This window comes from Arachis ipaensis, chromosome B4, assembly GCF_059453495.1.
Source record: "Arachis ipaensis isolate K30076 ecotype BB chromosome B4, ASM5945349v1, whole genome shotgun sequence".
In the NCBI taxonomy this organism is placed as follows: Eukaryota; Viridiplantae; Streptophyta; class Magnoliopsida; order Fabales; family Fabaceae; genus Arachis; species Arachis ipaensis.
In genome coordinates, this window is record NC_142439.1 from 14509015 (window position 1) to 14533600 (window position 24586).

Genomic DNA, 24586 nt, shown 5'->3' on the forward strand with positions numbered 1-24586 from the left:
ATTTAGATACAAGATCTAAATACATTAATTTTCTAATAAATACAAAAGATAAAACTGTCATTTATTAATGAAAGGAGCACGTTTTCAAAATGCAAGGAGTACGATTTCTTCTTCTAGAGGAGTTATTTGTAATTTTCTAATTTCCGTTTCAATATTATATATAGGTACACATGTGAACCAACCCATATGTCACATCATCATTATCTAGAGGAAAAAAAAAAGGAAATCCCAATAAAAAGAAAAGAAAAATGATCCATCCTATTTTCAATTTCATGAATTCCTTTGTTGTGTTTTTACTAGTGCTCTTTTCTCATTCTCACAATGTAGTTCTTGTAAAATCATTTCGTACTATTCCAACATCTGATGCTGATTTGATTGAATTTGCTCTGAATTTAGAGTACTTAGAAGCTGAATTCTTCTTGTATGGAGCTTTGGGTTATGGTTTGGATAAGTTTGCCCCTAAATTAACACAAGGAGGACCTTCTCCTGTTGGTGGTAAAATTGCATATCTTAGTCCTCTTATTAAGGATGTTACTTTACAGTTTGCTCTCCAAGAAGTTGGACATTTGAGGTTATTATTCTTATCTATCTATCTAGCATACGTTTATGAAATGATAAAAAACTCAAATGCAATTAATTTTATGTTAAGTTGATAGATAAGAGTCACTAGATGAATTGACAGTTTAACTAAATTATCATCTAACAGCTCTTAACTATCAACTATACATAAAATTTTTTGTATTTGAGTTTTCTCTTTATGAAATATTTGAGTAAATAAACTACTGTGGAACTAATAACTTTGATTTGCAGGGCAATAAAAAACACCGTGAAAGGATTTCCAAGACCATTACTGAATATAAGCTCAGAAACATTTGGCCAAATAATAGATAGTGCTTTTGGGAAAAAGCTCTATCCTTCATTTGATCCCTATGCAAATGATATAAACTATTTGATTGCATCTTATGCCATTCCTTATGTTGGCCTCAATGGCTATGTTGGTGCCAACCCACTCCTCAAAAGTCCACTTGCAAAAGGGGTAATATAAAATCTCTAATTAAATTTTATTATTATATTACTAAACTTAGTTATACAAATGAATTGGGTAAAAAGAATGGTAGCATTTAGATGGACATCACATTTTGAAAAAAAAAAAAAAAAACTAATACCCAAAATTAGTATTAACCAAGGTTTTAAAACTGAATTAGTAGAGTTAGAAATTTAATAATTTAATGATCCAATTGAAATTTAACTGAAATTATATCAGATATAATAAAATAATATATTTATGTATAAAATTTATAATTTCTTTTAAAAATTAAGTTTTTGTGATTTATTATTTTAAATTAACTGTTAAAAAATTATATCTAACTTTTCAATCAATTTTTTTATTTTTTGTTGGTCATTGTCAAATAATTTTTAATTTGAATTGAATCGGTCTAATAATTAGTTCTCAATTAATTGGCCAATTCGGTCCGGTTTCTGAGACCATGGTTAACATTGAGTTATGTTGTATGTATAGCTCATTGCAGGACTTCTGGGTGTGGAATCTGGCCAAGATGCAGTTATTCGAGCATTACTATACGAACGCAAAGATGAGATAGTAAAGCCATATAAATTGAATGTGGCAGAGTTCACAAATCGTATCTCACAGCTCAGGAACACCTTAGGGAAGGGAGGTATTAAAGATGAAGGTCTTGTGGTACCTAAAGAACTTGGTGCTGAGGGTAATGTCACAGGAAATATTCTTGCTGGTAATATTTTTTCATATTCATATGCTAGATCTCCACAAGAAATACTGAGGATCGTGTATGGAACAAGTAATGAACATACTCCTGGTGGATTCTACCCTCAGGGAGGTCGTGGTACCATAGCCAAATCTTTCTTGTAATTGCACAATTAGCTCACTAAAGCTATATATGTCCATATGCCTTTTGAGGCAAAAAATTATCCAACAAATATATGTAGTCTTATGTTATAAATAAAACATATATTGAATAAATTTCTTGGTATTTGTTATTGCATTTAATTTAGGGCAAAAAACCAATATATACCAAGGAGAGCTCAAAATTACCAATATCAGCCAAACCAGAAATTCATACCTGAATCAACCAGGACGAATTATTATATAATTCGAATCAATAAGATTCGAATTATACTCTCAAGTAATTCGAATTGATATCATTCGAATTATCTCCATGCAACATATGAACGTAATTCGAATCAATATGATTCGAATTATACTCATCCAAGAAATCATGTAATTCGAATCAATACGTTTCGAATTGACATAAGCTATTTCGAATTCAATTAATTCGAATTACTAGGAGAAGTTTATGTTAGAGAGGTTCGAATCTAGTTGATTCGAATTAGGGCTAGAAACTATTTCCATAGTAATTCGAATCAAGTTGATTCGAATTACAACTGTTTCGGCTATAAAAGGAGTTCGAAGCAAGTTCATTCGAATCAGTTTGTCGTTCTGTAACCCCACCAAATCCCAGAGAAAACGACCAACCTTTCGTACGAGTAAGAGGAGATCGCCTTTTTTTGTGGATGGGGGACGATCCGGGAAGGCTTTATCGTTTGGATGGAGTTGCGCATATCGCCGGTGTCATCAACGACGAGGTTAGTGGTTTATGAAAGCGTTTTATGATAACGGTATTTGTTAATGGTTTTTGATGATGGTTTATGTTACTGTTAGTGGTTTAGGATAGTGGTTTAGGAGAGTGGTGCATGCTAGTGGTTTATTGTTAATGGTTTTTTAAAGCGGTTTATATTAGTGTTAGCGGTTTAAGCAAGCGGTTTAGGCCGTTGGTTTTTGTTAGTGGTATTTGAAATTGGTTTTTTTAAGCGGTTTGTGCTAATTGTTTTGCATAGTGGTTTTAGTGATGGTTAGCGGTTTAGGGGGTGGTTTGAGTTGGTGGTGTATGGTAGTGGGTTTTTTTAATGGTTTTTTATAGCGGTTTATTTTAGTCTTAGCGGTTTAGGCAAGCGGTTTAGGCCAGTGGTTTTTGTTAGTGGTATTTGAAATTGGTTTTTTTAAGCGGTTTGTGCTAATTGTTTTGGATAGTGGTTTTTGTGATGGTTAGCGGTTTAGGGGGTGGTGTGAGTTGGTGGTGTATGGTAGAGGGTTTTCTTAATGATTTTTTATAGCGGTTTATTTTAGTCTTAGCGGTTTAACTAAGCGGTTTAGCGGTTTAGTGGTTAACGGTAGCGGTTTATGATAAATGTGATCATGCATCTGTTTTTGTTAATGGTATTTGCACTAGGTTTGAGTGAGCGGTTTCTGTATAAAATGTTGGTCGTTTGTTTCATTTATCTTTTACACATGACGATTTATTTTCTGCTTCCTTATGAAAGATATTGTATATGTTAGTGGGTTGTGCATCTCTTCTAATTATGCGGTGTATGTACTGGCCAGCCTCGTCGTTGCATATCCAGCGTTAGGCGGCAGCAGGGGATGCGTCTTGATGAGAGGTACGTTCCGTACCTGCAGATGGCCAGATTGTACCATCTTGCGAGACTGAATGACAGATGGTTCCGACTAGACGAGCCCCTAGTCAGCGCATTCGTCGAGAGGTGGCGGCCTGAGACGCACACCTTCCACATGCCGTTCGGAGAGTGCACCATCACTCTTCAGGACGTCGCATACCAGCTGGGGTTGCCAGTGGACGGAGATTACGTTAGTGGTTGCCTGACAGACTTCCACCTTTACATTGAGGGTGGGAGACCTGCTTGGCAGTGGTTCCATGAGTTGCTCGGTGTTTTACCTCCCGAGAACCAGGTGCAGAAATTCGCAGTCAACTGCACCTGGTTTCAGGAGACATTTGCAGAGTGTCCAGACGGGGCTGATGAGGAGACAGTTAGGCGCTTTGTCCGGGCCTATATCATGATGTTATTGGGCACGCAGCTGTTTGCCGACAAGTCCGGCAACCGTATACACATCAGATGGCTACCTTATGTTGCTCGGCTTGAGGAGATGGGTCGCTACAGTTGGGGGTCGGCGGCACTTGCATGGTTGTACAGGTGCATGTGCCGAGTCGCCAACAGACATGTGGTGAAGTTAGCTGGCCCTTTACAGTTACTACAGTCTTGGATATTCTGGAGGTTTCCCACTCTTAGACCATCTGGGTATGATGAGATTAGCTGGCCCCTTGCCTCGAGGTACCGTTATTGTTTTGTATTATATATGCTTCTCGTATTTATTTTCGATTATGAAACCAATTTTAATGTTTCTCCTACGTAGATGGTCTGGTTACAATCCTGGGATTAGCAACAAGGGACCTCGGGTACAGATGGCTCGCCTGAAGATCGACTTGTTACAGCCTCGGCAGGTAAGTACGCAGAGCATGTGTATTTCAAGTCATTGTTTCAGTTTATATTGTCCAACCCTTTTAAATTTTATTTTTCCAGTTCATATGGATGCCTTATAGCGCACTAGACGTCATCCAGGTTGTACATCCGGAGGTCTTGGAGCCTCGGCATACGATGTTATGGCGCTGCAGGACGTCCCTGATTTACTTTGCGGTTGTGGAGTGGCATCAGGTTGATAGAGTTTTACCTCAGTTTGGTGGCGTTCAGCCCATACCGTCTCCCGCCTTGAACATCGACTTCTTGATGTCGAAGGATGGGAGAGGAGGTGACCGTTGGTTCCCGGCACAGTACGCTGACTGGCACGATCACTGGCAGGAGCGTGCGGAGCACATTCTACAGTTTGACATCGTCCCCGATCCCGGTCCGTCACACGATTTCTTGACATGGTGGTATCAGCACGGAAAGAGGTTTCTGTCGCCGGAGATGTTATTGGGGGATCCGAGAGGTATTCCTATTCCAGATGAGGCTACGCAGAGGGGTGCTGGTCGACTTCCAGATATGGACCGGGTCGAGGACGTTCCCGACAGACGTCGTATTGAGCGGAGAGCTCGACTAGTGCAAATGCCACGGGGAGGATGTTCGAGTTTCCGTCCTGTGCAATGGCGACTAGCAGTGTTCCCCCATATTTCCCATATAGATGGGTCCCATCAATACTCACCAGAGGCTTGCAATGACGGAATGCCTGGATACAAGGGGGGAAAGTCCAGAACAGCCTATGAAAATAAACTTGAGACTCGTCAACCTGTCCCCCAACTCGAACAGGGCAAGTCCTGAGGACGGCTACAGTGCCAGGCATCGTCAGCTGAACTCCTAAAACCCACCTTGGCAGCTCGTTGTACGACTCGTCCCAGTCCCCATATATGACGGCAACGGCCTTCTGCTTCGCCATCCATACCCTCCTGTACGTTGGCCTGAACCCAAATTGTGCGGCCGTGGCATTTTGAAGGACCTTGATGTTCACAGCTGCATCAGCCCTAACCATCGGCATAATGAAGGTGGATATCACATGGTAGTCCAGACTCCTATGGTCGCTGGAGATGGAGCTGGCGAGACATGTATGCGGACCGTTGTACCTCTTCACTTCCCAGATACCCTTCCGCTGTCGGAGACTCATCCGAATGAGCCATGTGCACCCATTCCCAAACTCAGAACACTTTCCCACATACCTCCGATAGTCAGACTCAACGACCTTGTACTGGACCCCTCGGCGGATACTGTACGTCTTCACATTGAACAGCGCCTCATCTTTATCCTGAAATTGTTGGCCAACCTGAAACTCGTTCACACCGGCAGACCCCTCGGTATCTCTACCGCCAAATCCTGAGGGCAGCAGAGCATTTTCATCCTGCCGCATAGCATCCAGGTCCAACGAGGAAAAATGGGGTGGATACTGCTGTGTGCCAGAACTAGATCCACCTGTAGCCCTTCTCGGAACAGTAGTTCCAACATCATCGCCGCTTTCATCAGCGATCAAATCCGACTCCACGTCATCGTCATCTGGATCCTCAAACAAACCATCACCAACACCAGCCGGTGTGGGACAATGCTCCTCGGTGGGAATATGTTCCCCATGCCGAACCTCATCTCCAACATTCCCGCCCAGATCTACGGCAAACGAAGGGGACGCAACAGGCTGCATCGGTGGCTCATACACAGGAGCAGAGGACGAAGCAACAGCAGGTCTTGAGCTCGACCCGGCAACTGCGGCTATAGTATTCGCATTCCGGTTTGAACCACCCGAGCTAGATACCACATCAACCAACTTAACCAACAACTCCGGTGTCCTTACCTCGGGATACTGCCTACGACAAAGAAACATAACCTGCAAGTCCTCGTTACTGCCGATTGTGGAACAATCAAACTTCACGGTGTCATGGAGCACCGCTGTTGGAATGCGGTAGAAAAACTTCTTGACCCTTTTAACTCCTTCGAGACCAAGCTTATCCAGCACACAGCTAACAAGAGCATCGTAGGTGGTTGTTGGCGTCACGATAATACATAGTGGATCCTTATCAGTGAACTTCACGCCGGATCGAGTTTTTCTCTTAATCGACCCCCTATAATGTACCAACACTAGGAAACTCTCCTCACTAGCCATTTCCCCACTTTGTTCACAGCATCATGAGTTCACAGCATATATATATAGCCCTGGTTCGTGCTATATATATATAATTCGAAACAAGTTGTTTCGATTTATCACAACCTAACCTAGTAATTCGAACTAACTAAACTCGAATTCTTAAGTTATAATTCGAAACAAGTTGTTTCGAATTATGTTGAAACACAAAATAACCTAGTAATTCGAATTAATAAGATTCGAATTCTACATATATATATCGAAACAAGTTGTTTCGAATTACCTATATATTCTTACGTTCATAGTAATTCGAATCATATTGATTCGAATTACCTTAAGTCATTGCATGTACACAATTCGAATTAAATCAATTCGAATTACTTGATATCATAATTCGAATCTTATTGATTCGAATTACATAATAATTGGTCCTGGTGGATACAGGTGAAGATTTTTGATTTGGCGGATTTAGGTAATTTCAAATGCTCCTTGGTTTATTTGGGTTTTTTGCCCTTTAATTTATCATTTAAGAATAAATAATTATTTCTTATCATAAAAGATTCGAACGATGATAAAACTAATTATAAAAAATTAAAACTAAAATTATATCATACAAAATAAATTTTATTAGACAAAAATTACTAATTATTTTTTTTTAATAATTCTGTAAATATCTCTCTCCTTTCCTCTTCCTCTCTCATCATCCTTCCATAACCACTACAATTTTTGCTGCAAAAGCTACTATCCCACCAAATCTACTCTTCTCTCCCACTTCTCCCAGATAATTGTGTCTTGCCACAACTACCACAAATTCAAATTACAATAATTTTAGATCTAATTGGAGCTTTAGGAACCAATCCACCGCCCTAACTTCACCGTCACGTCCTGCACACTCTCGTACCTCAACCTTATTGTTTCTTCCACACTCAACTCAAAATTTGTGATTAGCATAACCACCACAAACCCTAACAAACACATCTCATTCTCCTATGATTCTACCTCTGTCTCGATCTTCTCCGGTAACGTCGACGTTGGCGACGACACTGTCCCCGCCTTCGACCACAGAAAGAAGAACATGACAGCCTGCAAAAATTAAAAATAAATTAAAAATAAAGAGAGAGAGAGAGAGGTAGGTTGCGAAGCAGAAAGAGAGAGAGAATGGACTCCTCTATTGTCATCAACACCGTTATTGCAGTCGCGCCGATAAACTTTAAATTACGGATTGTTGAATTTAAAAATATTTTAAACATGCTTCTATCTTTTTGTTTTGATTTAGGATGAGAATGGAAAAAGAAATAATTTTGTAGCCCAAACATCGATGTCAAATTCAAGATCTGAAAATGGACTATTGGATAAATACTATCATCATAGTTGCGGTAAGATGCAGCTGTCTCGGAGAGATAGGAGTGGAGGAATAAATTTGGGGGTAGATTCTACAGCAAAAGTAGTAGTGATTATAGAAGGAAAATAAAAAAAAAAAAAAAAGAAAAAGAGAAAGGTATTTATAAAATTATTAACAATAATTTAACAATTTATCATTTTTGTCGAATAAAATTTATTTTGTGTATAATTTTAGTTTCAATTTTTTATGGTTAATTATTTTAATGTTCGAATTTTTTATATTTAAAAATGATTATTTATTCTAAAAAAATTATATAGTTTACTTATTAATATCACACTTAATAAAATAAGTAGTATTTATTTACTTATATATGTTATGACACTTGCTCACTTGTTTATTATGAATTTATTATAATCAATTTTTTCTAAACTACTTTTTTTAGGTCCAATATCAACAATTAGATTCAAGAGTAGTATCTAAAATCTTAAGAATTCAGTTTCGATGATTATCTCATATTTTAAGGAGATTTCAAAAAAATATATTACAAAAATAATAATAATTCCTCCTCACAATTAATATAAAATCTAATAACTCACATTTATGATTTATTATAACTATTATTCTCCTCTTAAAATAAGATGTTAGAATATTATTAACTATACATATAGATATAACCGTGTAAGGGAAAGGGAACTGAAACTCATGATCATGCATATCATAAAAAGATAAACTCATGAAAAAGAACAACTCAATTTTCTAGATAAATTAAATTTAAAAGACAATGCATACCCTTACAATCACATAAGAAAATAAGTTCAGGTATGACCTCTAATGATTAACAAAAATATAAAATTAACAGAAATAAACAAATTATTTTATAAAAATAAATGGTCTAAATATAATAAAATATTATAGAAGTAGAATACAATAAAATAAACAAATAAAAAAAATAAAATTTTAATTCCTACAAATTTCGGTAATCGTCGTCTCCCCGTTGAGGCGGCGGAATAGGTGTTAATATTGGTGTCCACCAGTAACATTGCCGCTACCTCTAGCGTACATCTACTGATTGTATGCCTCCATCTGCTCTCGCAACCGATCGAGCTGCTCCAACTTTTTCATCAGGTTCGAGCTGATGGCAACGGCTCCTCTCACGCGTCCTAAAAAGATCGTTGTACCTCTGCTCAGATTGCTCTGCTTGCTGGTGCTAGGGGTGTTCGCGGTGCGGTTTGGTTCGGTTTTTGAGTGAAAAGTCATCCAATTCAATCGTCTCATTAAACTGCGGTTCGGTTTGGTTTGGTTTTTTTATCGAAGCCATCCGAACCAAACCAAATCAATTAAAATCGGTTTGGTTTGGTTCGGTTTGTTCGATTTTTTCAATCAATTCAAAAAAATACTACTATACTACTTCACAAAATCATAACATGATATATTTAGAATCATTTATTTTTTCGAAGGAAGAAATCACTTTTAGACAAATTACCAAACATAATCAGTATACATGAAAATCAATTCTACAAATGTTAGAATGCAAACAAAGCTTACCTCTACAATAGGGCCTATTCTAAAAGTTCCCATGACCTCTTCTTTAGACACCAATGTAAGAAGTAGAATGAGTACAAAAGGAATCTGAATTGACTGAACCATATTGAGCCATTCATTCATAGTATCCAATGAACTCTCTGATGTATTAAAAACTATAGCAGCTATCATTGTTGGAACAATAGCACAACTTCTAGGAATCAATGACCTTAACCATTTCTTTATATTTAGCTTCAAAAACCCTTCAATTATGAATTATGCTGGATATGTTCCTGTAACTGTGCTACTTTGTCCTGCTGCTAACAAACCAATTCCCATATATATAGATTTGGAAACAAAAGTAATAAATCATACTAAATCACACTAAACCAGTTCAAAATTAATTTTTTATTTTCCAAAATAACTAATAATAATAATAAACCAGAAGCAGTTTCAAATCAAGTTTTTGGATATTATCAGATAACAACAAACAGAACAACAATTTTAGTGTGAACAGCAAACAGAACAGCAATTCAGTAATTCAGTATGAACAACCCAGAAGCAGTTTCAGTAATTCAGTATGAACAGCAATTCCAGTATGAACAACCCAGTAATTTCAGTATGAACAGCAAATTCAGTATGAACAACCCAGAAGCAGTTTCAGCAATTCCAAGTCAGTAATAACCAGCAACAATAAACCGAACAATGAATCAATAACCAGCAACAATACTAAGTCAGTAATACATCAATAAATAGTAATAATGAATCAACAAACAGCAGCAAGTCAGCAACAATGAGTAAACAAACAACAGTACCAACAATCTTAGTCAAATTACATATCTGTGTTGGCCTGCCGGGTCAGTGGGTGGCTGGGTGCTCTGCGACTGCTACTGCTGGGTGCGAAGGTGGTGCTGGGGCTGGGTCTTCGTGGGTCTTCGTGGTTCGGCAGTGTTAGGAGGAAGGCTTCGCTGCAAGGTGGTGGAAGGAATGATCTTCAGAGTTCGCTGCCGGTCTCGAGACTCAACCACGTGGGTGGCTCCGCGGCTGGGTGCACCGGTGCAGACTGTGAGGGCCTGAGTGGAGAGCGCGACTGTGAGAGCCGAGAGGAGAGCGCCAGGTTTCACTTCGATTGGGGTAAGGGGGAACGGTCACGCTGAATGGGGTTGGGTCACGCTGGGAGTGGGAGGGGTGGGGTTAGGTGACGCAGCTGAAAGGGGAATTTCGGGGGGGGGGGGGGGGGGGGGGGTGGTTATTTTAGGGTTTTTAACCTCACCGGTTCGGTTTGGTTGAGGTTTTCATGGTCAGAACCGAAAACCGAACCGAACCGTAAAAAAACTGTAAAAACATATTTTTTCGATTCGGTTGGTCGGTTTAGTTCGGTCCGGGTCGGTTTTGAACACCCCTAGCTGGTGCAACTCATGTGTTGGCTTTTGCACCTCCTTCCTCAAGTCGACAACTTCCTAGCAATTGGCAGGGCTGGTGGTAGAGGTAGAGGCAAAGGAAGCTGCCAACGTGAAGGAGCGGCCACTGGCGAAGAACGACCCCAACCTGAAGCGGCGATTCTTGTGGGGTTCAAAGACGGTCTGGCACCAAATCCTATCAGGATCTACCGCTAACGTCTCGGAGCCGGCTTCGTCGTTTTCACTAGGCGGCTGAGATTTCTGGATCGCGATCTCCAACCTCTATGTATAATCCTCCTATGTCACACACGTTGTGATTAGGATAACAGTTAATTGACTTTAAACCAAATAAATTTGAAACTTAGGATTAATTTAAACTCACATAATGGGTCGCAGATCGCTCGCCAGCAAATCTCTCCTTGTTGGGCTTCAAAGTATGGGTATATTTAAAGGTCTCCGCTAGTGTCGCCTCACGGTCCAACAACTTAGACTACAAATTAATATATCAACCAATAAAATAAATGAACAAATTAACTATTAATTCAAGTAACTACTATAAAGTTACACAATGACAAAATTCTTACCAGTCTGCTCTTCGTCTTCATGAAGGTCGCCGACCCACCCATATACTTCGAAGACTTGGGAAAAGCTCTGTTATTGACGTTCGTCAGACGGTGATGCTTGAACCCCTCATCATTGTTAAAATAGGCTTCCAGTTCCTTTTTTATAGCTGGACGAATCCATGACGTTAGGTGGTCGCGCCCCTTACGAAGGTGATTATGATATTATGTTTTGCATCCTATATGAATTTTAACTGCACAAAGTGATTCAACAATATAAGGTAGTCGGAATAAAATATAGCTCAAATATAGTTAATTAATTCAACATTATTGGGTTCTTACCGCCCACTTTTGAAACCATCGATCTTTGGTCTCAGCCACGGTCTGCGTGCAGGTCGGCCATGGGTGGTCGTTGATAGGTGGATAAATTCCGGTCAAGAATTACCAAAAGTATTTTTCCAAATTAGCGTTGCAAGTACAGTCTTGACCGACGAGATTTTCACTATCGAATTTAAAATGTGTCACAAATGAAATAAATAAACGGGAGTAAAATTCCGGGTCGTCTTCCTTAGGAGTTGACACAAGTTGCAATTTATTGGTTAGGATTTTCCTGGAGATTTTCTGAGCTTGAGAACAAAATAAATAAATAACTAGAAATTAAAGCAATGAATAATTAGCAAGAGTTGTAAAATAATCAATATAAAAAACTCTTGGTTAGGGGTGAGAATTGAAAATTTTATCCTTATTGTCTTTCCCAAGAGTGATGGTAAAAGCTTTTTACTCTCACTTAGTTATCCTCTAACAAGTGAAGGAAAGTCAAGTGAAACAATTAACCTTAGCTCACAAGTCCTAGTTACTTCATAGAAAAGAACTAGAGTTGGTGAGTTTCAAGCTAATTAGCAATTTTCAATTACAGATTAATACTTGAGTATAACAATTCAAGTGGCTCCAATTATCAACCCCCAACCAAGCAAGAAAATCTACTCCATGATATTGGATGACATTTCCTCAAATACTTGGTGAGCAAAGATAAAAGGCATGATAATAAATAGAAAAATAATTCAATTAAAATTACCACTAAAAATAATTAACAAGAACAAAATAAGCAATAACAATAGACATGGAAATAACTCAATGCATTAACAAAATTCAATCATAACAAAATCCAAACATGAATTCAAAATAATCAAATGGAAAAGAGTGATAGAGGAATTAGAGAAGAAAACTATAAGGAAAATGACTCCAATTGAAGGTAGTAGCAGCTCTCTCAAGATCCAATTCAAAGTAAAACTAAGAATGCTCAAAATCCTAGAGAGAGGTAGGAGTTTCTCTCACTAGAATTCAAAACTAATAAAAAAAACTAAAGTGAAAGTGAAGTGTGTTCAGTCTCAGCTCTATCCCAGCCTCTAGTCTGCATTTTCGGGCTTGAAACTGGGTCCAAATCAGCCCAGAAATCGCCTCCAGCGAGTTCTGTTAATTGCAACACGTGACGCTCATTACACATACGCGTCATCCATGCGTACGCGTCAGTGGGCTCTGCACAAGGTCACGCGTACGCATCAGTCATGCGTACACGTCAGCCATGCACGCGCGTCACTTCTAGCTCGCAAATCTTCAAATTCTTGTGTTCCTTCCACTTTAGCATGCTTCCTCTTCATTCTCTATGCCATTCCTGCTCTATAATCGTGTAACCACTTAACGCATATATCACGGCATCGAATGATAGCAACAGAGGATTAAAAATTAATGATTTTAAGGTCTAGGAAGCATGTTTTCAATCATAGCACAGAATTAGGAAGGAAACTTAAAAACATGCAATTTACATGAATAAGTGTGAGAATAGTTGACAAAACTCACTCAATTCAGTCCAAAATATATCATAAAATAGTGGTCTATCAGTCGTACATCGACTTAATGACCTCAGAAATATCCTATATGCAAGCATTATTTTTTTGTGCAAACCTATCAGAGAAAAAACCTAACATTAACAAACATATAAAAATGCATAAACTTAAGATTAACAAACTTAACCTTAAAAAATTGTATGTACTCACGTCTGCATGACATCGGGCTAAATGCTCAGCCAGATGACAGGCGATGGTGGAGGGGCATCCTGCTAGGGGCACTGGAGGAATCACCCACCGCGGGCTCTATCACTGGATCTACAGGAGGCATAGCAGAAGGGGGAACGTAATTCAGGTTTGGGAACATAATGAACTGCTGGTCCGCTGGACTCGCCTGTTACGTCACAGGGGTCGACAGGATAGTCGGGGTAGAGGGCGAAGACTGAACAGTCACAAGGGATTCGGTGGAAACCCTCCCTTTACCATGACCACGAGACCCACTAGGCCTACCTCTGCTATCTGTCATCATGTCTGCAAAAAGAATATATTACTAACACACAATTAAATTCACCAACTCAGTAAACATATTAATAACAAACACCAATAAATAATAACATAAGAAAAAACTCAAGAAATAACAAATAATTATAACAAACATGAAAAAATGTATGAATAACAAATAATTATTTTAATTATAAGTTAGGAAGTCAAAGTTAATTAGTACGAATAATTCAGTATTCAAGATTATATTGCAATGATACAATCATACAAAGAAACTCAAGAAAGAAAATTATACATGGACATAATCCAAAACACTTAAAATAATAATTTTAAGGAGGAACCAATTCATGTCACAATTGACACAAATATCTATCAACCCTAAACATATCTCTAAGATTTTCGAAAACATAATTTTAATTTTTCAATTTCACTCAAAATCTTATTAAAATTTCGACAGAATCTCCCTTAAAATTCAGATTTCTCCACTCTTCAAGGGGTTCCATCCAAACCAACATACAAGGATTGAAATCCTAATTCACCAACCAAATAAACCAATTATTCAAACCAATGAAATTTACGTTAAAAATTAAATAAAAAAAATTTTCATAACTCATGATTTTCCAATCTAACAAAAACAAGTAAAAATAAAACACAAATAATAATCAAACAAGTAAGAATAAATCCTAAATTATTATATGATAACCAAGATACAAATCCTAAATTAACTTAAACCTTAATAATCAAACAAGTAAGAATAAATCCTAAATTAACTTAACCCTAAATTAACATGACCAAAAACTAACATGACTCAAAATCATAAATTATAATTTAACACTATATGTTCTGATATTCTAATATAACAATTAATACACATAAACATACACACCAAGCATGATTCCTAAACCAACATTCTCAAACATCCTGATTCCTAAATAAAAATGTATAACACCCCAATTAACTCAGAATCATTCAACAGTCACAATCCTCACTAATCAAATTCCTAACACTAATAGAATAATAAACTAATAGATAACACATTAATATTAAAAAAAATTCTATTTCTAATTTTAAAATAGATGTCATGGAGATGGAGCGTGAGGATGTACCTGAATCTGGAGCGACGGCGGTGCTAGAGTGTAAACCCCGCAAAATTAGTGAATAATTAGTCAATAAATTAAATTTTAATAAAGAAAAATAGAAATATAAATTTTATATTAAAATAGAAAAGAGCTTATTAAGATAAGAATTCTGACACTAATTTCAAAAAATTTGGCCCAAGATTGAGCCAAATGGACCGAACCGATTGAGCCAGACCCAAACCAAACCCGTGGGCCCAACCAACTCACTTACTTAAGTGAGCTTCAGCTCACTTCTCTCTCTTCTGGATGCAAGAACGCTGGAATCCAGCAAGAGATGAGGAAGAACATTTCCAAGGTTCCAAACCTTTGGCATTGACTTAAATCCACATAACTTTTCGCTCCGAGCTCCGATCGCTGCACCGTTTGCAGCCACGCATCCGCGGTGTCGATTTCTACAAAGCCTAGTACATTATAAGGTATGAAATTCATGTTTCCTTCCTCAATTTCCTCAGTTTCAGTTTCAAAAATTCATGAGCAAAGATGTTGAAATTGTTAAATTTCGGTATTTAGGATCAAATTAACTTGGTGGACTTTTCGAGTCTTGTCCCAATTTTCTGTTGGTAAGATGAAAATCCTAGAACTCTAGTTAATTCTTTAATTTTGTGTATTGGGTATATTAGGTATTGGATTTGGGTATGAATATGTGATATATGTGAATTAGGTTTGTATATGTGTACATTGGAGGCATGGTGGAGGTTGGGTGATGTTGCCTTGGTGATCCTGGACCTCTTGGGGCTGTGTTCGGTGCATTAGTGGGCTGACTCAGGTAATACATAGAAATCGGCCAAGGTATGGTTTAGGTTTCGCGAATTTAATATATAATGTTCTGTGAAAACTTAGGCCAGATGGCCATAGGATAGGTTGGAATGTAAAGGAATGATTAATGTTTAGTATCTTTGTGATGATTTGGGATATGAATTGTGTATTGAACTGGGTGACTGCTACTGATGATGATATTAGGATGTGAATTGATGAATTGATGACTAATGGATGACATGAATGTATATGTTTAGGATAGGTGATTTATGATTTTGTTGATGTATTTGAGAGATTGATGCATAACATTGTTGATTTGAGATATGGTAAGACATGGTGGTTGTTTTGGTGTTGAGGAAAATGTGTTGTGTTGGGGATTTATGGGTATGGTAAGTTAAATTGAAATTGGGTTTTTAAGAAAATAGAGGTTTTGAAGTTTTGTGTAACTTTGGTTTTTGACCGAAATTCGGCAAGCTATAACTCGGCTTCCAGACCCCCAAATGGTTTCAAATTTATTTTATATAAAAATTTGGTCCGTGAAATTTACGCCGTTCAAAGAACGGATGAAAAATCTTTTAAAACAAAAAAGTTATGCGCGTTGGAAGTTTGAAGGGCGAAGCTGAAATTCTGCAGACTTAGCCATTTCTGGCCAAACTGCAGTGTATGCGTACACATACCCTTCATTTGTGAAAGGTCAATTTTGCCCCGCGTACAAGCGTATGCGGACAAGGCTATGCGTACGCGAAATGGGCCAAAATGTCCTCCCACGCATACGCGTGGCCCACGCGTATGCGTGACTTGGGCAAAATTACACGTATGCGTACGCATACATATGACATGCGTATGCATACCCCTGTTTTTCAGCAAATGAATATTTTGTATTTTAAACCCAATTTGAACCTCTAAATTTTTATTTTCATTCTTTTAACCCTAAATCTTATTAGTAAGTCTAGTAACAAGATGGAGTTAGGAAATGGAGATAACTTGGGAGTGAAGTAAAGTTGAAAAAATGATGAATTATGTATGAAAAATGTAGAGAATTGAAGTATATGTGATGCCAGGGTTGTAAAGGATGATTATGCATTGATTATAAATGATTATGAATGAATTAGAAAAATGAAGAAAACTGAATTAGATTGTGAAATTGAAGGAATTTGAATGAATTATAATGATGATAAAATTGAATATGATTGCAATATGCCTCCGGGTAAGATGCAGTGGTGCTATCCACTTGCTCCGGGTAAGAGGCGAGAACGCCAGGTATAAATTGAGAATGAATGAATGAATGGTAATGATAATGAAAGTGTGTCTGTATGTGACTCCGGATAAGATGCAGTGGTGATATCCACTTGCTCCGGATAAAAGTCAATAAGCCGGGTAAGATGCAGTGGTGTTATCCACTTGCTCCGGAAAAGTTCAAGGCTTCGGATAAGATGCAAGGGCTGTGTTCTATTGTCGCTTGCTCCAGGTCAAGAATGTAACACTGTGTGGGTAAGAGGCAGGGTGAAGTTGACCCCTGCTCTGGGTACGCGGGTAAGATGCAAGGGTTGCAGCGTTGTCCCACTTGCTCCGTGTTTGGTGTTCTATCCACGGTTAGCTACCAGAACATGTCGGGCTGGCTAAGTAACCGACAGTTGATATCAACAGCCATAGGATAGGCATGCATCATAATCATATTGCTTGAATTGCTTGTTCATGCTCTAATTGGGAATGCCTATGTGACTTTCATATGCTTACTTGTATACGTGCTACTTGCATTACTTATATCCTAATTGTGTTTGTTATTGTCTGCTTGCTTGTCTATGTAATTATACTAGTGACGGAGGTTTTGGAGGAAAGAGGATGATAGAGGGTTAAGTTAAAGTATTTGGTTAAGTTTAGGAATCCTTAGAAAACCACCATTATTTATGGTTTCAGTTTTAATTCTTAAGTTTTATAATCTGAATGTCGGCATTCTAGGATAGCCTCTGGCATTCCCAGGACCTTATATCTTATGTGCGTGGCACCTTTACCATGCTAAGAACCTTCGATTTTCATTCCATACTGTGTTGTCATTTTTCAGATGCAGGTCGAGAGGCACCTCGGTAGGCGTCTGGAGCTTTCTGCGGCGAATTGGTTTACTTTGGGGTTTTCTTTTGTTATTTTGATATTATTATGTATAAATTTATAGTTTCTCCTCTTGTGTATAAGAATTCTTTGTTTATGTACCTCTTAGAGGTTTATTGGAGAAATAGGGTTTGTGTATGTGCATTTTGGGACTTGGAGTTATGTATGTATATATATATATATATATATATATATATATATATATATATATATATATATATATATATATATATTTCTCCAGCCAGCCTTAGCTTTGCAGGATGAGTTAGGAGCTTGTTATTTTGTACCATTGATCTTCTACTCTTATCTTTTGTATAATTATGTTAGTGGACTTTAGATTTCTTCGTACACGAGTAACCATGTTTTTCTAAACGTTGCGCTTTTATATTTTGCGATTTTTGCTTTACCTTTTCTTCAAGGCTCCTCATATATTAAATCCTTTCAGTTATTATACTATATATATTTTATTTTAGAGGTCGTAGCGCCTCGCCACCTCTGTTTTATATCCTAGGTGTAAAGCTCTGTGTGGTAGGGTGTTACATGGAGCGACAGTGAAAGGGCTGGGTAGAGAGAGAAATGGAGAAGCGGCAAGATAGCAGGGCCGGAAACGGCGGGGCTGAGCTGTGTAGAGAAAGAAACAGAGAAGAGGGTTTGAGAGAGAGAGAGAGAGGGTTTTCGAAATGAAGGGAGAGAGGGTTCGTATTCTCAATTTTAGAGCTGATTACCATCGGTAACCCACTGCATGTCACCAAAACACAACATTTAACTAAAATGTGTTATTGTCAGAACAATTCGACGGTAAATCCGACAAAAAATTTGCACCTATTCCATACCTTTTTCCTCCAAATATTATCCACGAATTTACCATCGAATAAGTGAATCCATCGGTAACAATTTGATGTAATGAATTTCACAACAAAATCCTCCATAAATCCATCAGTAATTCGAGACGCTAAATTTAACGGTAAATTCGATGATACTGAACTTTTTTCTTGTAGCATCAACACACCAAATTATAACATACAGAGAACTATAATTAAAAAAAAAAAGAGATAATTAAAAAAATATCCACATATTGTTATCTTTGATATTGCCATTAACAATAAAATTAGTCCACATTACTTTACTCTTGATAACTCTTATATAACTTGCTAATAATATCTACTAATTTTGTTCAAATAACATTTTAACTCAAAAGAACTAAAATACTTCTTCACAAATATAAATTGTAAAAATCATATTATAAACGAGCAAGATCTAAAAATATCATAATTGGAGATCAAAGTGATTTAACTAAAATAATCTTGCGATCTACTTCAGCATTCAATCTCGATGAATTATCCTCTTGGAAGATTTTGCGAGCTAAGACGAAGCACAAAAAATTTACATCAAAATTAAGATAACATAATTCATCAGATGAAATAAGATTAAAATTTAATTATATTTGGAGATACATAAATAAAAATTTGTAAGTGAAAAATATGTGATGTATGTTAAAAATAAGAGATTTAATTAGAAAAAGGATGGTATATTATTGAGTGTATCACAAAAGGTACAATACATAAGGGTATATATAGGTGTCAGAAAAATCAAAGTAATAAAAGCATACAATCCTACAATTAATATACAGATATTCTATATAAATATAAATGATAGTAACTGATCTAAGTTAATTCTATTTATTCTCTAACATTTTCCCTCAAACTCAAGTGGGAGCTAAGGATACCACTTTAAGTTTGGATACCAGAGTCCGAAAACGAGTAGGATGATGAGCCTTCGTGAAGATATCAATAGTCTGATCCAGAGTTCCAATAGCGATGAGGCGAACAACATCAATAAGGAGACATTGCCGGACAAAGTGACAATCACTCTCAATGTTTTTGGTGCGTTCATGAAATATATCATTATGCGCAATCTAAATAGCATTGAGATTGTCACAAAAAAGATCGGTTAGGGATGACTGAGGAGCACCCAAGTCTGCGAGAAGCCAACGAATCGAGAAAATCTTAGCAGTGGTATCAGCGAGAGGACGGTATTCAGCTTCTCTGCTTGATCGAGCAGTGGACGTTTGCTTCTTAACTCACTAAGAAATGAAAGTGTCTCCAAGAAACAACTAATAACCAGTAGTAGAATGAAGATTAGTGAGATCACCAGCCCAAACAGTATCTGAGTATGCCTGAAGGGATAAAGTTGAATGGGCAGAAAAATAAAGGCCATGAAATAGAGTACCTTTGATGTAGCGAAGAATGCAAAGAACTGTCGCATAGTGAGTAATACGAAGAGCTGACAAGAATTGGCTAAGAACATGAACTGGATAGGCGATATCTGGTCGGGTGACAGTCAAGTAGACAAGACCTCCAATTAACTGTCGATAAAGAGTAGGATTATCCAAAACAGTGCCATCCATAGGTGTAAATCGAACATTAGGCTCAAGGGGAGTAGACTCAGTGTGACTATCTATAATCCCGACGCGAGCAAGAAGATCTGAAGCATACTTAGCTTGAGAGAGATAGATATCATTATCTGTGGATATGAATCTGTGGATATGACCTCGAGACTAAGAAAATAATTGAGAGAACCAAGATCTTTCATCTCAAAAATATTGTGAAGGGAGGCTTTGAGATCAGAGATACCATCAACATCATTTCCAGTAATAATCATATCATCAACATACAAAAGCAGAAGAACAACTCCACGTTCACTTTTACGAATAAAGAGAGCATTCTCATAAGGGTTGCAATTGAAACCGAGATTGCATATAGTGGTGTTGAACTTGTCAAACCATTCACGATGAGCTTGCTTAAGGCCATAAAGTGCCTTACGAAGGAGACAAACTTTGCTAGAAGGACAATGATAACTCAGAGGTGGTTTCATATAGTCCTTCTTTTTCAAATCTCCATTAAGAAATGTATTCTTCACGTCCATCTGACTGAGAGACCAATTTTTTACCGCAACAATGGCAAGGAGAGCTTGAACAGATGTGAGACGAACAACAGGAGCAAAAGTCTCTTCATAGTCAATACCATACTCTTACGTACAACCTTGAGCAATCAATTATGCCTTATAACGGTCAATAAAACCATCAGAGCGAGTCTTTATCTTGTATACTCATCTACAACCCACAACTTCCCGATCAGAAAGAGGATCAACCAAATCCCAAGTGTGTGTTCAAGTGCCTGGATTTCTTCCTACATTGCTTGCTGCCAGTTTGGATTTGTGGAGGCTTCTTTGAATAGCTTAGATTTATGTTGATCAAGAATAGTAGAAAAACAATGATAATAAAAAAGATGAGGAGGTGGATTTGTTATCCTAGAAGAACGAGTGGAAGGAGGAGGCATGACGGCAGGAGCAGGATCATCGTCCGGTCTAGAATCATCGGGAGATAGAGAAGGCGGAAGAGTAGGAGGTTGTGGAGGTTGACTCGAGATAGAACTTGTAGAATCATCACTAGGAAAAAGATCAACATTGGGGTTAGTGAAAAAGGGTGACTGAGTAGGAGGAATGGACTCAAAGGAGGAGAACCGAGAAAATATGTGATGCTCTCAAAATACAATATGAAGAGATATACAAATACATCTAGAGAGAGGATCCTAACAACGATAACCCTTGTGTTCAGTTCTATAACCAAGAAAACAACACATGCAGGACTGAGGTTTAAGTTTACTATGTTCATGAGGCTGAAGAAGGACAAAATAGACACAACCAAAAACTTGAAAAGAACTATAATCTAGAGAGGTATGATAAAGACGCTCAAAGAGAGTAATGTTACTAAGGACAGAAGAAGGAAGTCTGTTGATAACATGAGCAGCATTAAGAACAGCTTCACCCCAAATACGCTCAGGACACGAAGAAAAAAGAAACATTGCACGAACATAGTCAAGAATGTGACGATATTTGCGTTCAGCTCATCCATTTTGTTGAGACATACCAGGGCAAGAAAACTCAGACAAAATACCCTGTTCTGCAAGAAAGGTTAAAAATTTGGAATCACAGTATTACATAGCATTATCGCATCGAAAAACCTTAATGATCTTGGAAAATTGAGTTTTAATCATAATGGCAAAGTTAATATAAATATGGGGTAGCTCATGGCAATTAGTCATCAAATAAACCCAAGTAAAACATGAATAATCATCAATGAAAATGACAAAGTATCGAACTCCTCCCATAGAAGTAGTGGGAGCGGGGCCTCAAACATCAGAGTGGATAAGATAAAAAAGAGAGCAAGTAAGAGATGAATTATTGTGAAAAGATAAAGTAGGTTGTTTGGCAGTTTGACAAGAAATGAAATCAAAAGACTCATTTTTAACCTGGCCCAAAACACCCTAAGACACAAGAGGACACAAGTTTCCTAAGGAGCTGTGGGCAAGACGGTGATGCCACAGGTGAAGGGTAGATGGAGAAGAAGCAGCACAGAGATTTGGCATAGGAAGAATATGAAGATTCTCGAGTTCAAACAACCTTTTGACCTTACGTCCAGTCCCGATGATTTGTCCCGTCCGACGATCCTGTACACGACAACCAGAAATAAAAAAATTGACATCAAAATCGAGATCAACAAATTGACTAACAAAAATAAGATTGAAGTTTAATTTTGGAATATAATAAGTATTAGAGAGATTAAGAGTTGATTGGGAGATAGAACCCTTGTGTATCGCATGCAAGAGGGAACCATTAGCAGTATTGATAGAAGCTGCATTTTTAGTGGTAGACAAAGACGAGAAAAATGACACAAATGAGACACGTGATTAAAGTAATGAGTCAAAATACCATTTAGAATTACCTAAAGGAGTCGAAAAAGCAGCATGAGTATTACCAAAAAGGGAGAGAAGATGTTTAAGAAGAGACGCAATAAAATATAGAGAGACAGAAGACGGGTTGAGAGGAGTAGAGGTGGTAGATTCAGTAGTAGTAGCAACAGTCGAAGCAAACACATTATTCTTGGAGAAGTTGAGATGAGAATGATACTTGAGGTGGTCAGGACATGGTGGGCGAGCAGGACAGACAATAAAAGATGTCTTGAGAGCTTGCAGTAATGGCAGAATAGTTGTGGACAATTGTAACTAATGTGGTCTTTCTGTTGGCATTTGTGACATTTAACAAAAGGACAGTATGAGAAGAGGTGCCCAAAACGGTTACAACAGTTTTGATAGAATTTACCCTTTCTGTCTGTGGCAGCAAAAATATCTGATTTTTCTATAATAGTAGAGACAAAGATCAAAGAAACGAGAGAAAACTGCAAATTCGGGACCGAAAACAAGAAAATAGATGGTAGAATCAAAAAGAGCTCACCAAAAAATATTAGGGAGGGTCCTACTGTCAGCCACGTCAGCAGGAAAGGGCAACATGTGACAACACGTGATAGGAGAAGGGAGACGCGTCAACGCAGATGCAGACAAGGAGGTGGCATGTGGGTCAGAAAGGCGAGCCAGGTCGGGTTCGATACGGGCTAGAGCGGGTCCGCGGGTGTTGCTAACTTCGATACGTGGCGTTGTATAGTGCCGTTGATCCTGGGCGTGGATCCAACGATACTGGATGGCGTCTGGAGAGTGGAGAACCTGAAACGGACACCGGTCTTCAGGCGGCACGTGAGGACGTGTCTGGCGGTGGCAGGCGACGAGTCTGGAGGCGTTGGAATCTTGACGACAAGACGAACACGCTGATGGAGGTGGTGACAAACCAAAATGTCGGGAAAAGGTCAAAAAACGAAGGCAAAGAACATTGCCGGAAGAGAAAAACAAAGGGACTATATATGAACTAATTTTCATGAAAAAAAAAAAGAAACTTATGCTCTTGATACCATGTTAGAAATAAGAGACTAAACTGAAAAAGTACGGTATATTATTGAATGTATCACAAAAAATACAATACATAGGAGTATATATAGGTGCTAAAAAAAATAATAAAAACATATAATTCTATAATTAATATATAGATATTTTATATAAAATATAAATGATATTAACTAATTTAAATTAATTTTAATTATTCTCTCACAATATAAATGACACATGTGTAATTAAAATATTTTAAATCAAAATACTATCTAAGTTTACTTGAAGCTGTCAATAGAATAGCAACGATGATGTTACCAAAAAAAGTTATTTAAAAAGATATTTAATGTCATTGGATAGACAAAAGATGGATGAGAATAAGTTTTTTATTATTTTTAAATTAATTTTATAAGTATGATTTTATATTATATAAAACTTAAGCGAGACAAAAAAAAATTGAAATAAGTCTTATATAATGTGAAATTATAAAATAAAAAAAATAAAGAAGTAAAAAAAAAGGATAGAGAATAATTTACACATTTCTAAATATAAATCTCCAGGCTAACTTGTACGCTGCTGATATCCATGGGGTTTATTTTGTATTTGAATATTTAATTTGTACGCAACCAAGTATGAATTGGCAATCTTCTCTAACTTATCATAATTATTCATCTATCTATAAGCTTCTACGAAGTTATCTACACAGATTGGCCTTCTTATTTATTTATTTATTAATCCTCAAACTCAATTATCATAATTAACTATTTGCAACAACTATAGTCACTCATAAAGAGTGTGTATGCATGCATGTCACACATGCATAATATACTCACCAGTTAGTTTGGGTCATGAATGCATCATTTCCGACATTTCGGTGCCTCATACCCCCAAGGAAACCAATACACTCTCTAACAGGCACCAACAACGTTGTTAATGAAAAAATAATTCAATGACTCAACCTAATTTAGTCTTCCAAATCGTTCCCCACCAAAATTAAAATAATAACCAATTATTGTTATTCATTTAATCACGCAAAGATAATTTACCATTTTAAATAAATAATCAATTTCATAAATGTTTACTAAGTAAAAAAATGACCTTTTTAATTTAATATAAAATCTCAATTTTCTCTAACTAATAGAATGCTAGGAATTAGGATCCCTTGAACAAGTTTACGACTATAAGTCACACCCTC

General features: G+C 37.3%; 2 protein-coding genes across 2 annotated transcripts; one reads left to right on the forward strand and one right to left on the reverse strand.

Moving 5' to 3' along the window:
* The first annotated feature begins 210 nt into the window (after positions 1-210).
* On the forward strand, positions 211-1947 carry LOC107636044 (ferritin-like catalase Nec2). The gene is made up of 3 exons (XM_021120143.2): positions 211-571; positions 811-1036; positions 1520-1947. Exons 1-3 carry the CDS (start codon positions 249-251, stop codon positions 1886-1888), a joined length of 918 nt encoding a protein of 305 aa, XP_020975802.1. The 5' UTR covers positions 211-248; the 3' UTR covers positions 1889-1947.
* A 786-nt stretch (positions 1948-2733) lies between these two features.
* Positions 2734-6469, reverse strand: LOC148566730 (uncharacterized). The gene is made up of 3 exons (XM_088484406.1): positions 5114-6469; positions 3267-3283; positions 2734-2773 (listed from the first exon to the last, which is right to left on the reverse strand). Exons 1-3 carry the CDS (start codon positions 6467-6469, stop codon positions 2734-2736), a joined length of 1413 nt encoding a protein of 470 aa, XP_088340532.1.
* Between the last annotated feature and the right edge of the window lie 18117 nt (positions 6470-24586).

Excerpts from the sequence above, each read along its gene's own strand:
- LOC107636044 (XM_021120143.2), top strand. The coding sequence starts at position 249 with ATGATCCATCCTATTTTCAATTTCATGAATTCCTTTGTTGTGTTTTTA. Across the intron at positions 572-810 it reads CAAGAAGTTGGACATTTGAG|GGCAATAAAAAACACCGTGA; the intron begins GTTATTATTCTT and ends TTTGATTTGCAG. Across the intron at positions 1,037-1,519 it reads AAAGTCCACTTGCAAAAGGG|CTCATTGCAGGACTTCTGGG; the intron begins GTAATATAAAAT and ends TTGTATGTATAG.
- LOC148566730 (XM_088484406.1), bottom strand. The coding sequence starts at position 6,469 with ATGGCTAGTGAGGAGAGTTTCCTAGTGTTGGTACATTATAGGGGGTCG.